Here is a 17,751-nt window from a genome sequence, read left to right as displayed (position 1 = left end):
GGGTAATTAATTCTCTCACAGGTTTATGTCCCAATTTACGTGCAAAAGTAAATAGCCCATCTTCGACCCTATTTGTATGATGGGCTCTTGTTGTGACAAGTGGTTCCCAAGTTAACTGGTTGTTATACAAACTCCCCAAGTATGCAAACTTGCCTGCCGATTGTATGCTCTTAACCCGTACGATAAAATTCTTGGTTTTTGTAGTCTTAGGGCCACATACCATAATAAATGATTTAGCAAAATTATCTTTTAGGTCAAGTGAAGACATAAAAATCGGTAAAAATACCAAGCGATTTCTAAAGGCTAATAGCTGTTGTTGCCATTAACACTGTGTTGTCTGCGTAAGTTAATAGGGGAACAGGTTTGCTACCAATTTTAGGAAAATCTAAAGCACTACTTAAACAAGCATTTACAATGCTATGGTCTCGGCATTGTTAAAGATAGAGCTATTGGCATTGCTCATTTTTATTTATGTTTTTCTTTTTAAAACATAAATAAATGGCATTGTCATTTACAATGCCAATAGCTTAATCTCTCCCAAATGCGAGACCTATTGCATTTGCACCCACACACAAAGAGCCACACACACACACAGAACCACACAGACACACAGAACCACACACACACACAGAACCACACACACACACACAGACACACAGAGCCACACACACAGAGACACAGAGACACACACAGAGCCCCGCACGCACGCGCAAAGCCCCGCACGCACGCGCAAAGCCCCGCAAGCGCAGAGCCCCACACGCGCAGAGCCCCCCCACACACGCGCAGAGCCCCCCCACACACGCGCAGAGCCCCCCCACACACGCGCAGAGCCCCCCCACACGCGCAGAGCCCCCCCACACACGCAGAGCCCCCCCACACACGCAGAGCCCCCCCCACACACGCAGAGCCCACCCACACACGCAGAGCCCCCCCCACACACGCAGAGCCCACCCACACACGCAGAGCCCCCCACACACACGCAGAGCCCCCCCCACACACACACACGCAGAGCCCCCACACACACGCAGAGCCCCACACACACACGCAGAGCCCCACACACACACACGCAGAGCCCCACACACACACACGCAGAGCCCCACACACACACACGCAGAGCCCCACACACACACGCAGAGCCCCCCACACACACGCAGAGCCCCCCACACACACGCAGAGCCCCCCACACACACACACACGCAGAGCCCCCACACACGCAGAGCCCCCACACACGCAGAGCCCCCACACACACGCAGAGCCCCACACACACACGCAGAGCCCCACACACACACACACACGCAGAGCCCCCACACACGCAGAGCCCCCACACACACGCAGAGCCCCCACACACACGCAGAGCCCCACACACACACACACAGAGCCCCACACACACACACAGAGCCCCACACACACAGAGCCCCACACACACAGAGCCCCACACACACAGAGCCCCACACACACAGAGCCCCACACACACAGAGCCCCACACACACAGAGCCCCACACACACAGAGCCCCACACACACAGAGCCCCACACACACAGAGCCCCACACACACAGAGCCCCACACACACAGAGCCCCACACACACACACAGAGCCCCACACACACACACAGAGCCCCACACACACACACAGAGCCCCACACACACACACAGAGCCCCACACACACACACAGAGCCCCACACACACACACAGAGCCCCACACACACACGCAGAGCCCCACACACACACGCAGAGCCCCACACACGCAGAGCCCCACACACACACGCAGAGCCCCACACACACACGCAGAGCCCCACACACACACGCAGAGCCCCACACACACACGCAGAGCCCCACACACACACGCAGAGCCCCACACACACACGCAGAGCCCCACACACACACGCAGAGCCCCACACACACACGCAGAGCCCCACACACACACGCAGAGCCCCACACACACAGGCAGAGCCCCACACACACAGGCAGAGCCACACACACACACAGGCAGAGCCACACACACACACAGGCAGAGCCACACACACACACAGGCAGAGCCACACACACACACAGGCAGAGCCACACACACACACAGGCAGAGCCACACACACACACAGGCAGAGCCACACACACACACAGGCAGAGCCACACACACACACAGGCAGAGCCACACACACACACAGGCAGAGCCACACACAGGCAGAGCCACACACAGGCAGAGCCACACACAGGCAGAGCCACACACACGCAGAGCCACACACACGCAGAGCCACACACACGCAGAGCCACACACACGCAGAGCCACACACACGCAGAGCCACACACACGCAGAGCCACACACACGCAGAGCCACACACACGCACACACAGAGTTACCTATGACAAAACTCACACATTGTATCAGCATTATACCTACAGCTGTGCTTTGTTCGTGTGACATTTTACATCGGTGCGTTGTGTGCGAGCATCTGAAAACTTAGATTGTATCAGCGTTATATCTACATGTGTGCGGTGTGTGTGAGACAAAACTCCGAATTATACCTAAATCAGTGCATTGTGTGTGTGTGACAAAATTCACACATTGTTTCTACGTTATACACACATCTATGCGCTGTGAGTGTGACAACTCACAGACTGTCAGCATTATATCCACATCTGTACGTTGCGAGTACGAAAACTCAGAATGTATCAGATTTGTACCTACATCTGTGCGTTGTGGATGTGCTAAGAACATTTGTGCATTGTCGGAGGTGAGGCATACCTTTTGAGTGTGAATCTGTGCACAAACTAAGTGTTAGGCCTCAAATACTTCACTCACTTCAATGTCCTTTTTGCGCTGTTTCCTTTCCACTTGCCTACACACACGGCTGAATCGCTCAGTTTTTTTTTCTATTAATGAGGTCTCTGGCCTGCTCTTCGCTGTTAGACATTTATGTTAGTAATAGACAGCAGCTGGAGCAAGGTTTCCGGGCCTGCAGCTGAGGAGGTGGCTGTATGCGGGTGGGAACAGGATCAGGGGCACTGAGCCCAGACATCTAACCACGTCTGAAGATTTTCCAAGAGGAACCTGAGAGGGAGCGGGCGCGAAGGAAGGCGGAGAGGAAGCGAGCGGCGGGTGTGCTGGGGACCCGGCGGCTCGCACCACCTCCTCCTCCTCTGAGTTGGGAACATTTCCCAGCTCTGCACAGAAGTTTCCTCGCCTCCTGCCTGACGCAACATCCTTGGGAACAATGTACTAAGATGAAAGCCAGCCATAAGGTTTTATGGGGGAGTGGGGAAAGCGCTTACAGGACTTGGGGAGGGGCGAGGTTACTAAGGACTTCACTCCTGGCAGCATTTGGCAAAAATAGCGCATGCGGGAAAGAGGGAAAGACAAGGAGCACTTTGGCTGTTTCTTTAATCTGTTTCTCTGCTGTTACTGTGTGCAGCCTAGGGAGTTGAGGCTTGACTGATGACCTTGGCAAGGGCTGGTAGACTTCCCCAATCCAGGCGTGGAAAACAAAATACCGCTGCCTGTGTGCGCGCGTTATCTTTCTCACTTTCCTTCAGTCCCTCTTCACATTCCTATATTACTCCCTTTCCCCTTCTTTCTTTCTTATTTTTCGCTTCTCCTCCTTGCCATTACCTCCTACTGTCCTTTCCACTTACCCGTTTCATTGCCCCCGCCTCTTCTTAGATCTTTCTCGCATTCTCTCTTGCTGGTCGCTGCCCTGGGCACCGTTCAGTCGTTCCTCACGGCCCCACTCCAGAGCGCCCCACGGCTCCTGGTGGTGGCGGCCCCGGAGCCGCAGCGCTGCCGCCGGGCGAAGGATCATAAATAACCCGTGGAGAGACTGACCCGCCGGAGCCCGGGGGAGCAGGAGACAGGGGGAGAGGAGGAGGCAGGTGAGAGGGCGGAGGAGATGGGGAGGCTTAGAGAAGCGAGAGACAGGCACAGACACAGAAGAGGGGAGTAGTGAAAAACAGTGCCTTTAATGGACAGACACTGGCGCGTACCAAGTACCTGAAAGTCTTAAAATTTAAAAGGGAGACTACCAGTACAGGTACGCTGTGGCCAAAAACTTTTAATGGGAGAGCAGCGGCGCTTCTCAGCCACAAACAAAGTGCAGTAGGACGATGAGTACCTGCACTTCTATATTTAAACTTAAAGCTCTGGGGTAATGGGCGCAAAGAAGGAAGGAAAAATAGTAAACTAGAAACAAAAACAAGCGAGCTCCGGCTGATCACCGCCATCTTTCTCCGAGGTCGTGCAGAAATGCCTCGGAGAAAGGCGCCGTAATTTTGGGATTCGGGGCGTGTTTCTCTTTCTCTCCTCTTCCCACTGGCTGGAATGTAAAATTCCAGCCAATGGGAAGAGGAGAGAGAGAAAAGAGAAAGAAACGAAAAAACACCTAATCCCAAAAAGACGGGGCTTAAACGGACAGAGGCCCCTCTCCTCCAATGGCTGGCCTCCGTTTAGGAAGCCAGCCAATGGAGAAGAGGGGCGGGTTCAAGCCCCACACTCTAAAACATAAAATCTTGCCGGCGAGACTGTGCAAACGCAGCCTACGCAGGCCGAGACCTAAAAAGGGCCTCCAGACCATTTGTGAATATTAAAAACAAGAAGGCTTCTAAAATGCACCCTTGTCGGACACCCTCTGTTGAGGTGATAAAATCTTTTTTTTGCCCTTGGGTACCATATCATATGTCCACTGCGGTAATAAAGTGTAACTTGCGGAGGAGGGATACCAATGCTTCTTTTACGCCCCATGCCTTCCATCATAGCCCACAATTTGTCCTGATTAACGGTGTCAAAGGCACTGGACAAATCCATGAAGGCCAGGTGGATAGAGCCCTTCCTGGCCTTCACATATTTGTTAATAATTAAGGACAAGTTAAGGCATTGCTTGGTTGTGCCGAATCCCCTCCTGAAGCCATATTGTATTTTAGACAGGATCCCTACAGTGGTTGCCCACGCCTCTAAGCAGGCAAGGAAAACTCTACCTAGCACCTCGGCTGTGGCATCAATGAGTGAGATTGGCCTGTTGCATGCCGGATCGCTTCTGTTACCCTTTTTAAAAACCACTAATGCCTCCTTCCAGGATACAGACATGCAACCAATGATAATTGCTTTAAAGACGTTTGTCAACGGTGGTGCCCACTAGTTAGGATTGATTTGGAGCAAAACGCACCCCATCTGGGCCTGGTGCTTTCAAGCGGATCCCCTGAGATAACGCAACCTCAAGATACTGTGATGGATAAACTAAGTTGGGTAGCTGCAGGTCTACGGGCTAAGATACCTTGTAAACTCCTCAACCCTCTTGCGCTGGGGGGTAAAAATACCAGTAAAATGAGCTACCCAGGCATCTCCCAAAATCTGTCTCACTTCTTCAGTAAAAAAAAAATGGGCGGTTAATAATTTCCCGACTTTTTTAAATATCTTTTAGGGCTCCTGCTCTCTGCAGGTCTTCCCATGCGGAGCTTCTCAATTCTGCTTTTCTTTCCTCAATCACAAGTTTATATTTGTACCATGCGGTTTTGACTAGATCTCTAATGCACGAAGTAGCGCGGAGTGCCCTTTTTAATTCCTTATGGGTTCTGGCACACTGAGTTAAACTATCGGGCCTCCTGGGGTTCCCCAAGTTGGACACTCCTGGTCAGCCGTTTGGCTACATTGGAGCACAGTAACCCTAGTCTTGGCGAAGAGTCTAACTGCAAACACCCCATTATTGTGTGGTTGTTTACTCTCATGGTATCTTCCTCAAATTTGGGGGGGGGGGGAGGGGGGGGGGGGATTGATCTAGCCCCAATTTAATCTGACTCCCTTATTCGGATAATAATGAATAAGGCAATCATCGCCCTCCCTCACCTGGGTGTTTAAGTTAATGGAAGCGATGAGGGTTATGGTCGCTCTCACAATTAGGTTCCACCATAAAATCACGAACATGGGTGGTAAAGTTCCTCGATATTAACATGAAATCAATGAAGCTGGCCCTGACACAGCCAGCATATGTGGGACACTGCAATTGGAAGTCGCTAACAAAACCATTCATAAAGCCTAAATCATTCCCTACAAGAATAAAGTTTAAGGCTTCGCCCTGAGGCGAATGGGTATGGTGGCGCTGGCCCTCAATATCTACTAGCCCACACACAGTAGTAACTGTCTGTGCAGGTTACACAGTTGAAATCCCCTACCGTAAGTATACATAACCGCTGCCACTTCCTGGTAACTTGTGTGATCTCATTTTGCAGGGATTTGATAACATGACAGTTGTTTTGGACAAAGATTTTGTGGTACCAATTCACAAATAATACTCTGACCTTAATTAAGTTGGAGATCATAATTAACTGATACCAGCATGATGAGCTTAAACAACTGACTTTTATGGATGCATATTTTACTGCTATGAACACCGCCATCCCTCCCTTGGACCTCCCTGCAGCTTAAGGTAATGTAGGAACGCAGAAGGATCTATACCCATCCATGGTAAAATCATCTCTGGACCAGGCCTCCTGGAGGCAAATGATATTGAAGCCTCTAACATAGCCTAGCCAGTCCTTGTTCGTTATTTTGGAGCAGATTGCTGCAATATGTCATGAGATAATTTTAAGGGGAGGGGTAGAGTTCCCCAGGCTTGGTGGACCCATGGATGCGTTTGTGGATACATAAGGTATGGCGTTCATTGGGGCGCAGACCCTTCAGCCGCGGGTTCTACATCATCTGGGGCGCTCCCCAAGTTGTTACGCATTTGTGCCTCACCACCCCCCTCAACTGCCTCTCTAAAATGTCAATGTCAGTGAGACCTGAGAGAGTTTCAAAGCGATTAGGGTGGGTGAACAATAGTGGCTGTAAGCAAGTATGGGTTCTTAAACAAGTGAGGGGCAACCCTTAGCTCGAGCTATTGCCCCTATGGGGCAGATAGAAAAAAATCCAGCCGGTAGGCCCTTCTCCCCAGTAGAGTCTTTAAGCTGCGTCAGGAAGAAATGCACATACCTAGGGTCCCTGAAATTAAGGACCACACAGTCCCTATAGACAGATTTTGCAGTGTTACCCAGCCAGCTCACCCATCTCGCCATAATAATATTATCTAACAGGTTTACTTACCTGGGGTGAAATTTTACCAAGGCACCAATGGGCCGATTTGTTGATGAGGCTTTGACAATTTTCTTAGTGGCCGGGAGGGAGGGAAGTGGGTGACTCCTGTCAATACCAGGATGGGGGGGGGGCAGTCTGGTGGTAAGCTTAATACATCGTTAGCACACTTCCTGCTAGGTGTTGTGTTTACTACATGATTTAAATTTGAGATGTGTATGTCATTTTGATGGAGTATCTGCCCAAGATATCAGGTGCTTCGTCAGTGATGTTGCACCAATATTAGTCTCTTCTGTGTGCAGTTATTTTTTTTTAATCAGGACGCATTTTTTCCTGATGCACACATAATTGGCTTGCTGGCACAGAGAAACTACACTCATGTACATGGACAACCCCCTGTAAACGTTATAGTTTTTAAGTAATATATTTTGAAAATCGCGATGTAAAATGGGTCATTTGGCCCCACATAAAAAGGCTAATTCTGGCTCGCCCGCTATGCTTGCTTCTTCGGTACAATAGGTGTCTGCTATTTATACAGCATCTGTTTGGAAGCTTAATAATCATCACAACAAGTTCCACAATAAGAGACAATGTGGACTCCTGGGAATTCACATGGCCAATAATGGAATGTTGGTTGTATATACAAAAGCAAGGAAGATGTAAATAACATCAGTGCCATATTTAATAAAAATTCTCTTGTGGGTTGATAAACAGTCTGATGTATTCTCTTGTTTAGCCAATAAAATGGGCCCTTTATTCAGAATTTTTCTTTTTTGGGTTCCAATCAGGTTTATGACATTTTTCAAAATTAAAAAATATAACGTTTTACTGGGTCCTCACCACCTTAAAGATAAGACACCCTCCTCCTTTCACCCTCCCTACCCTGAAGTCCAGAGTTTCTCATCACTAGTCCCCTTAGCTTTCCCCACAGGCCCATATTACTTCACTCAATTATATTTCAAATACAGCCCTCAACTCCGGTGGAAACCTCCTTCACCACTTAAGTCCTCATCTTCGAGACTCAACCCCTTCTGTCTTTAGGGGCAGGCTAGTCTACTACAATTTGTATTAAGGAAGGCAAGTACAGGAACCCGGATTTCATGCTGCCGATCCAGGTCACCATGTTCCAAATTCTCATAACAAACCGTTTCCACAGCCTCTGTGTGCACAACTCCACTGTCTGGACCACGATACCCAGAATTGTTTTTAGTCATTGTCCGGAATTTGGCGAAGTCACAAGTTGTAACCATATCACTAAGTACCAACAAAGTTCCTACACGTAGTCTTCCATGAACAAAAATGCTCATCTCATGATGGCCGTAAAGTTGACACAGTGGCAGTCCACTATTTTTAATCGTGATAAGGCATGGAAAGTCTTCTCACGTAGGATAATAAAACCTAAGACTACACCTATAAAAACACTCTCTCGATACAGCGTACCTTGCTGCAATGTAGGGGTATCAAAGAGCTATATAAATACTGCAATACTATTGAACGTGCTGCATTTCCAAAGAAGAAAAACAATCCAACGGCAATTCTTCTGGACGTGTCCGAGGTCACCAATACTGTTTCCAAGACGTATAGCCCAAAAGAGAGAGCTTACTTTCCAGTGACAGCTCTCAAACAAAACAAACTGCCGTGATTCCGTCACCATACAACAAAGCGAACGGGGAGCTTACCTTCTGTTTCAATAAAGAGGCACCTCACAACCCGCTCCCTTTTGCTTTGCTTTCTACACTGAAATGCTTCAAAAATTGGAGGCAGGAAGCGAGAGCCAATTGAAAGGCTCGTTTGTGCTTAGAGACACTCGGGAGGCGTGGACTAGGTGGGGCTAAGTGGAGCTAACGTCCCGCAAATACTTCGATTGGATAAGAAAGAGATGGTTGTGTCCCGGAAAAACTACCCACTCGGCCCGGAAGTGACTACGTTCTGACCCAGGAAGCGCAAGGTTAGCGATACAGCTGGATCCTAGATTGACTTTCTTTCGTGTAAAAAAAATGATAAGCCTCCAGATTTCAATATCGTTCATCCTCGTAGGAGGCAGGCAGTGGACTTTACATCTTGTACATTTACAATTTTTTTCCGTGTGTATCCTTTTTGTAACGCATGTAATCCTAAATCCTTATGTTTCTCAACTGGTGCTTATGTAAAGCGCTCTGACACCTTCGGGTAAAGTTTGCGCTATAGAAAATCGCATAAATAAATAAATGGAGAGCACTATCTAGAGAGGAGGCATAATAAGGGCGGAAGACAGTCAAATATCGACCTTCTTGACCTTAACTAGCAACAAGCGGGTGAATACTGGACTGTGCAGGTGTGTTCTAACTGGCGGCCCTCAACCTTTTGAATTAAGGATGGGATTACGCCGGGCCTGACGCATATGCATTGAAAACCTCGTCAAAGAGGTTGCCACCTGCGTGCTTGTCCAGACCTTTGTTGCTTAAACGCTGATGAGTCTACTCCCAATAACTATTATCTACTAAGTGACTGCAATTTCTCAATACATGTTTGTTTATTTATTTTAATAATTGTTAAGTTACTTAAAACCCTTGCAATAAAAGGTATACATGATATATATATAAACGGATACATGATGTGCTTAAAATGATTAACTCTAAAATAAAATCTTTACATTCGAATTTAAAATTATCGAGCAGTGTAGAAGTTAATAAATCCAGGAAATCTAATCAAGCTTCAAGTAGGAGTTTATTAAAATACAACTCCACCCATGCACGGACCTCCCCTCGATGGAAAGCCAAACGGTGACTGACTTGCATCGTTGGAACTCCCACCAAATGGACCCACCATGCGTGAGCCTCCATTTGAAACATAACAACGTACACGAGACAATACATGCGCAATATGAACGTGAATAATTCAAAGAACAACATCGCGCGATGTACGCTAACCACTACAAGCGATAAGAAAGAAGGTAGAACGCGGTACTTTAGTAAACAGGAGGTGCTATTTTAGCAGATTAGATTTCATCAGGTAGGTCAATGTCACATAAAAATAAAAACTGACAAAGCAACGGTGGCAGTGGAAAAAAGCAGCCAGCACCTCTACTGTCGTTTGCAACAAAGTCTATTAAAGCAACTTTTTTAAGCGTGCTCTATGTCTGATATTGTGCCACCCACCGTATCATCTAATACACTTGGATCTCTCCAAACATATCAATAACTAAGAAACATAGACAGAGCATAGCCACAATTAAGTAAACCGCTGATTGAGCCCAACCAGCAAAAAATTATTAAATGCAGAAACTTAATAAAATTTATTCTGTTCAGCAATCAATCTTCATTACAGATCTTCTTAAGTCACAACAATGGTACAGGTACAGCCGACACGTGTTTCGTCGCCATATATTTTTCGCGACTTTTTCAAGGCTTACAATGAATTGTCATCTAATCTTTGATTTTTCAATCAGCCGGATAAATCCAAACAAATAGAAACCGGATAAGGTAGTCCTGAATAAAGAATAAATTGGTGATTTTCTATATGTAAGTCACTTGCACACGGCGAAAAGTCTTCTCAATGTCAATTTTGGATTAAAGTTCTACTCTTCTCTTATCATAAACAGACTTTAAATCTGGTAATTAAAGTCAATTGGCGCTTCAAGTTTGGTCGATAATTTCCTCCGGCAGCATACCTCGAGTTGCTGCCGGAGGGCATCTTTGTCTTTCGGAGGAGTGGCATGACTAATGGCTTTAATGAGAAAAGTTTTTGGCTTGATACCCTTTGGAGAAAGTGTATGACCCAAATATTCTAGTTGTTATGTGGCAAATTTGCATTTTTCAGCCCTGATTCTCATGCCTGCCTCCTCTAATTTGCTTAGGACAGAATACAAGTTGCTTAAATGAGTCTCCCAATCATCAGCATAGACTAAAATATCGTCTTGGTAGGCTAGAACTCCTGGAATGTTTTTGAAAAGATAGTCCATGATTTTCTGAAAAAAGCTGATTGCCGAGGCCAAGCCAAAGGGCAATTTAAGATACTTTAAACACTCCAAATGGTGTGACAAAAGTAGTGAACTCTTGAGAAGCAACTGTCAGGGTAACCTAATGATAAGCTGACCGCAGGTCAATAAGTGGAAAAAATGTTGCCCCTCCCAAATTGGCCAGAAGTTCGTGAATTTTAGGAAGGGGTTGGCAATCAACAAGTATGTTTATATTTAACGTGCTTAAATCTGCACATAATCTGACCTCACCAGATTTTTTGTGGACAATAACAATGGGAGAAACCAACTCTGAGGAATCACATGGAGCAATTACACCGTCATCACACAATGTTTTAAGAACAGATTTAAGTTCATCTTTGGCACTAAGAAGTAAAGGACGTACCTTATGAACGAAAGGTTGAGCATCAGCTTTTAACCTAATTTGCTGTTGAAAACCTTTGACAGTTCCTAATTTGTTTGGAAATAAATTTGGAAATTTGTCAAAATCCTTTTGAATGTCAGAGGTGTGGTCTGTGAGACATAAACAGTCTGTTTTAGGATGACAATCATTTCTGGAACCAGCAAGACTGTAGCCTTGAGGGGGGTCACCTAGAGAAATAGGATTATCAGAACCAGGGATAAGATGTTAACCCATTTTCGCTAAATCTTGCCAACCGATGATGTTGCGTCCTCTAACTGCAATGTACACCTTTGTGGAAATGAATCTCCCTAAACATTCAAGTTTATAATTAAAATAACCCAACATATCTATGTCAAACTCGCCGAAAGCCTTTGGATTAACATCAGTTTGACACAAAGAAATAAATCCTTTCCATTTTTCGTGAAACATTACATCTGAAAGGATGGTTATGGGAGAACCAGAATCAGCCATAATAGGAATGACAATATTACCAAAGAATGCAGTTCCCAATGGACCTTTAACAAAATTAAGGAGTAAAAATAGAATTACAGTTAATAGAAACTACCATGTCTTGAAAGTGATCAGAACAATCATCAATCGCCTCAGAATAGTCAACACTATTGATTCTGGTAGTTCTCTTTGATGATCTGCATGAACCTTGAAAATGACCAATCTTTTTGCAAATAACACATCTTTTCCCAATAGCAGGAAACATAGGATAATTACTTAAATGTGATTTAGACCCACATCTATAACAAAAGGTATTTACTTTTTTAACAAACTGTTTAGTTGGTTTATGTGCACACACAGCATTGACAGAGTTGATAACGCCCTGAGTTGGAGCCTTGAATGAATTGAGAGACTGGTCTTGTTGAAGAACCTTAGAAGTGACAATAGATCTCTCGATACTCTTAGCAATATCAATTGTTTCTTGAAGAGTTGGTTTCCTACAACTAAGAAGTCGTTCTTGAATCTTCTTTGAAAAACAAGAAAAAACAAACTGATCACGAGTGTAAATATCGGGATCTGCTTCAAACTCGCAAGTTGATGCTAAAACTCTCAATTGTGCAATATATTCTTCCACAGATTCATCTTCACGTTGTTTTCTCCTAAAAAAATGATGTCTTTCTAGCATAATATTTGGTTCCTGGTCATAATGTTTAGCGAGACGTGATAAGGCTTCTTTATGAGAGTTCCAATGATCAGCGTCACCAGCTTCACCAGCAGGAGTAGGAAATTTAGGCAAATTTTCAAAAACATGCTATGCAGCAAGACCCAAACAACCTTAGAGAATCGCTACCTTACGTTCTGGTGAAAAATTGACGGCATCGATGGCTACAATGTGATTTTCAAATGCTTTTACACATTGCCCCCATGGAATCCTGGGTTTTCCAGGTTGTTGCAAAAAAGGAGGCGGTTGTGCAAATTGTTGAGAAGAAGCCATTCTTAAATAATAAGGTTATTAAAGAATTGAATAACCCTGTGTAAAAGTAACTTAAGAAAATAACTAAACTAAATGCTACTAATAGTTTAAAAACAGAATTGAAGTAAAATATATTTCTGAGTATTAAATTGATGCCAAATATGTAAATATATGAAAATATCACTCATAGACACATTTGTGAACATTAAATTGATGCCAAATATGTGAATATATGTAAATAGCACTCACAATACACTTCACAGATTGTGAAAATAGGTTGTAGCGAGGATTAAAAATAAAAAATAATCGTGTAGTATTTAAATATAACTGGTGTGCCTGTCACCGTAGAAAGGAGAAGGCTGATTCTCTGAAAAATGGTGTGCCTGTCACCATATAAATGTGCAGGCTGAATTCCCCAAAACTTGAATAATGTAAAAGTTTTAAAATTTAAATGGTGTGCCTGTCACCGTAGAAGCGTGCAGGCTCAATCCTAACTTTGTGGAAGTGAAGCGATGAAAAGCACAGCGCAATCAGCTGTCTGGTAACATTTTCCGGCATAGCGTTGAATAGTAAGGTTACCTTGGCAACCAAGACGCTCTTGAAAAGATGGCCGCCAACGTCGAAGCGTAACGTGAAGACGTAGGCACAGTGTTAAAAAAACCTGCATGCGTCAAAGTGCAGGCGTTCGGCAGAGGACGCCAGTTAGCAACGCTGGTTGCAAGGGAAGTTGTTTGAAGAGACGTGAGCAGTGACGTCACAATGTCCTACAGGAAAGGAAATCCGAAGGAAACTCCAACAAATTGCCCAGAACTGGCAACCACGATTCACAGGGATGATAAAGCTACAATCCGGAAACGAGGAAGTCTTCCGCTCGGGGCTGGTGTGTTTGAAATGGAGCAGGTGAAAACGGACTCTGCAAAATCTTCTTAAATCAGGTTGGTGGGTGCAGTCTGTAGGGCGCGTAGTTTCGATACCTTGTCGCCAAATGTAGTAAGGACATTCAGGAATCCAATAAGTTTAATTAAAGCTTCTTTATTCCAAAGTTAACTGCATCCACAACCAGACGCTCACGCCGCATACCAGGATATCAGACAACTGACCAACGTTGTCAGAATCCTGGCATGCCGCGTTCAGCACTAGATCCTGGAACACACTTTAAAAGATACTTAACATTAGTAGGCATCCTCGAGCCAGGTTTACAGCACGAGGATGCTAAACATCCAGAATACTACAAGCTGGGTAACCAGTGGCAAAGTAATCTTGAATGGCAATAGATTTATAGTCATTTCTTGTCACCCATTCAAGTTCTTTTTTTGCTAGTGTGACTTTATTCTCTATAACATTAAGTTTTAAGTGACTTCTTGACCAGACACTTGAAAGTATACAGGTCCCTAGATAAACATACTACACCCACTCCACGCTTTTATGTCCATATTTACTAACTAAGCAATAGTAAATATAACTAATAGTGCATGTTTTAACCACCACCCCAAAATACATTTTTTTGCATTTGAAAAATGGCATATGCGAAATACACGAAAATGAGTATAGGTATTGTATGCATTCAAGCAGTATAATCATTCAAAAAGGAGATGCACATATATATCAGCATGAATGATTTGCGAAATTACACATGAAATGGCTCTTAATACAGAAAAAAGGTGCGAGACCATCTCATCGCATATAAATACAATTACTTGTACATAAGCTAGAGGTTGAGGTAACGTATTGTCCCTAGAGTTCCTAAAAATAGAAGCTCTGTTCTCTAAGAATAGTTCTACTTTAAGCAAAAGATAAGTGCCAAAAGGTAAATATTTTGGGTTTGGGAAAAAGTTTTCGTTTTTCAGTGAAGAATGAAAACAAATTGTCAGTAGCTTTGTTTTTAAAGCCGAAGGCCAAGTTCAGAGTTCAGGGAACGCTGTGTGCAATCTTGCTTAAAGTCATTCTCTCTGTTCTGGTGAAAACATCATTTCAGACAGACTCTCGAAAAAACAGTCTACTGCTTCTGGTGAAAGTTCGACCAAGTTGGAAAATGTCGCTACCATGCAGTCATGCGCATGTTCGCTTTCAGTGATGTTTAGATCAGCACTGCTTACAGAAGGTCGTACCTGGTTGATGCTGCTCTCATCCTGTACTTCACTACCCTTCAATCGTAGTGGTGAAGTCTCCACGAATGCCGTCATCAGGATAGGTAGCCGCTGGGGACAGCACAATGCATGAGCCTTTACAGGACTCAACAAAGTATCTGCATCCAATGGTACTTCTGATTGTAGTGTAAGACAGGTGTCCAACACGCATTCTTCGCCGCATAGCATGCATCTTAATACAGGTAAGGCACAATTCTGCCATATGGGTCTGAACGAAAGAAACCAGGTCATATTCAGATCTCTTAGCCGGGCTAATCCAAGGACTTTAGTTATGCGGTCCTGGTAGCGTATAGCTAGGATCGTTTCTTCCATTGTTGCTGGAGTCTTGTCTGTGACATGGCTTGCCATAATGAAGCAAGAGTAGCAAAAATAGGATGCCTGCTACGAGTCCCAACAGGAGAGGAAGTCCGCCAAAGAGGAATGGAGGAAGTTTGGAAAAAGACCCAGGACTGCTTTAAATGGGGTTAACAGTCCCGAAAAAACGGTCTTAAATACACTCGCGATACCATTTGTATCAGAAATATTTAAGATTTCGTTTAGCATTTCTGCGAAGTGTAGGGGGCAATTTGTTGATAACAATGCATGTATCTCTCCTGTTGTCCTTGCAACTTGGAGATCATACGTTTCTTTTGATGACGTCAAGCGGACTGGCGTCTGTAGGAGCACAGTCTTCATTCTGCTTAAAGTATCAATTCGAATAGAAGAGATATTCAAACTGGGCCAAATTTTTCCCTCCCTGTCTGGAGTGTCATTCGGAAACAATACTCGCTCACAGCAAATGACCATGGAAGTCACGCTTACTAGATAAGGTTTTCCTGGCAGCAAGCCACAACATCTGTGATCCACAATTAGAATATAGCTCCCGTTAGAAAGCCGTCTAAAGAATGGTTCTATTTGCGCTGCAGGTGTGCCGAGCTGGTGGCATGAAAGGTTATTTGAAGTCCCCTCGCAGGCCCCATGTAAACTTATGCCCTGACACAGAAGTTTACCACTTAGTGATTTTTCACAATTATTACCACTAAGAAATACACTTTGTCCCTTATTACTGTAACGTGTGTGTATAAGGTAAGTTCCATGTTGACGTAATGTATCCTTTACCCAACCTTTCATACTGGCCTGCCTGTATATATTTTTGGCAGTATCGAAACTGGAAAGTCGTTATCGCAATAGTTATAATCCCATGTATTATCCATTCAATGACAGGTCGTTCTGACATTGTCAATGGTAATCTCTCAAGTTTTTCAATGCTCAGAATTGTATACTCTGCACCCTTTTGTGCCAAGCTGATTTGTGTATCAGTAAGGTTAAAGATAGTGAATAGTGACGTTGTGTTGATTAAACGCCAAGGCACGTAGCCTGAACGCAGATTTTGTAACGTCCAGCCAAGCTGTACAATAGAACGCAATTGGGACTTACCGTGTTGTAACATCAGTAAGTCTTGTTCTATTATATCGATTGCAGATGATACAATACTGTCCAGTGAATATATTCTGGAAGACAGAGTCATTAACCCATTGTCCACAACAGAAAGCGATTTTTCCAAATTAACACGGTCAATTTCCCGTATTTTCTCTGCTGTTTCAATTTGAGTTACTTTCCAAGCCTCGTTGTAAGCTGCATATATAGAGGCCGCTATGAAACGTTTTTGACGCTGTTTGCGTGGTCCCTTAATGAAATCACGCAAGTCAGCACCTTCTTTAAGTAAAGTCAAGTGTTGCTTAATTTCAACCAGTGTGGATGTCTGTAGCCATTCAAGGCAGAGTTTCCCTACACTGTAAGTAGTTACTATCCCTGGATGTTGTCTCTGGGAGTATCTAAGGTCTGGCCTGGTCAATGTGAACCCCTGTGTTTTGTTCAGGAATCTATCTTGACAGTTATGTGTGTCTGTGGGCCAGATCAACCATTTTTTCCAATCAGCATGTGTTCTGTTTTAGTTCAAAATATGGGATACGTCTATCTCAACATCTGTAGTGCTATTACTGTCGGGTGTTGGTTTTGGAATAGACGGTTTGTTTAAGTCTTTAATTTTGGCTAGGCCAAGACAGGTTGTCTGTTGAATTGTATCATTCAAAAATATAATTTGTTCTGGGATCATGCAGGCTCTAAATAATGATTCTATACCTTGCACTTGCCAATCTTTTGTACCCCAGTTCGTTTTTGTTTCAATATTATTGTTCCAGAAATCAAAACCAAATATTTTCATTTTTTCAAAAAATGTCTCTGAATAGATTAATTTTGTGTTTGTAAGCATGTTTTTCATTCCTGTCTTATTTAACAGTTTAAAATAAAACGTTTCTGCATCACTTGTGTTAAACCCTGAGAAGTATGAAAATTTATCATAAAATGTTTTTGAACTTCCTTTTGGTGGAGTTGCACAATGTTCCCATTGGTTATAATTTAAAACATTTCTAGGTTGAGCTGATTTATGCAGATAATGGTTACCATAGTGGTTATAACAATACATCTGGTCATAATTAGATGAACCTTGTAAATAATCATGTCCTGTAAATTTAGCTGACATCACTAGATCTGACATCATATCATTAATACTGTCAAAGTCCCAATCATCAGCGAATGTGCTTGGTTTTACAAAGTCACTCAATGAAATCTTGAATTGATGAGGATACTTCAGGAGCTCGACCGGACCATAGATTTTGTAATCAGTTTTGTCCCATGCTACCCCACCGGGTATAGGATTGGCTGTGAAGTTTACTGAAGAAAGTTCACTTTTCTCGATGTGTGAAGACTTGTGTGGTTTCAGGACCAAGTTGAT

The 17,751-nt window shown here is 44.2% G+C and overlaps 2 protein-coding genes across 5 annotated transcripts in view; one reads left to right on the top strand and one right to left on the bottom strand.

Annotated features, from left to right (window-relative positions):
• The window catches only part of KNL1 (kinetochore scaffold 1), a 579,877-nt gene extending 570,958 nt beyond the window's left edge, over nt 1–8,919 (bottom strand). The window contains exon 1 of the mRNA XM_078659817.1: nt 8,730–8,919. The gene's annotated coding sequence lies outside the window, so the exon portion shown is untranslated. The remainder of the gene's footprint in view (nt 1–8,729) is intronic.
• LOC144781151 (uncharacterized) overlaps nt 1–17,751 on the top strand; it is a 261,931-nt gene that overhangs the window by 3,863 nt on the left and 240,317 nt on the right. The window contains exon 1 of one of the 4 annotated variants that reach the window (XM_078659820.1): nt 8,968–8,998. The exons of 1 other annotated variant lie outside the window; for it this stretch is intronic. Coding sequence is in view for 1 of the 3 variants with exons in the window: in XM_078659818.1 (XP_078515944.1) it covers nt 13,591–13,731 (141 nt within the window). In the remaining 2 variants the exon portion in view is untranslated. Of the gene's footprint in view, nt 1–8,967; nt 8,999–9,047; nt 13,732–17,751 lie in introns of those variants that run through there. 2 more of the 4 variants (XM_078659819.1, XM_078659818.1) reach the window with 2 other exon arrangements.

Source organism: Lissotriton helveticus, chromosome 9, assembly GCF_964261635.1.
Source record: "Lissotriton helveticus chromosome 9, aLisHel1.1, whole genome shotgun sequence".
NCBI lineage: Eukaryota > Metazoa > Chordata > Amphibia > Caudata > Salamandridae > Lissotriton > Lissotriton helveticus.
This window is presented reverse-complemented; position numbering and strand designations above follow the sequence as displayed.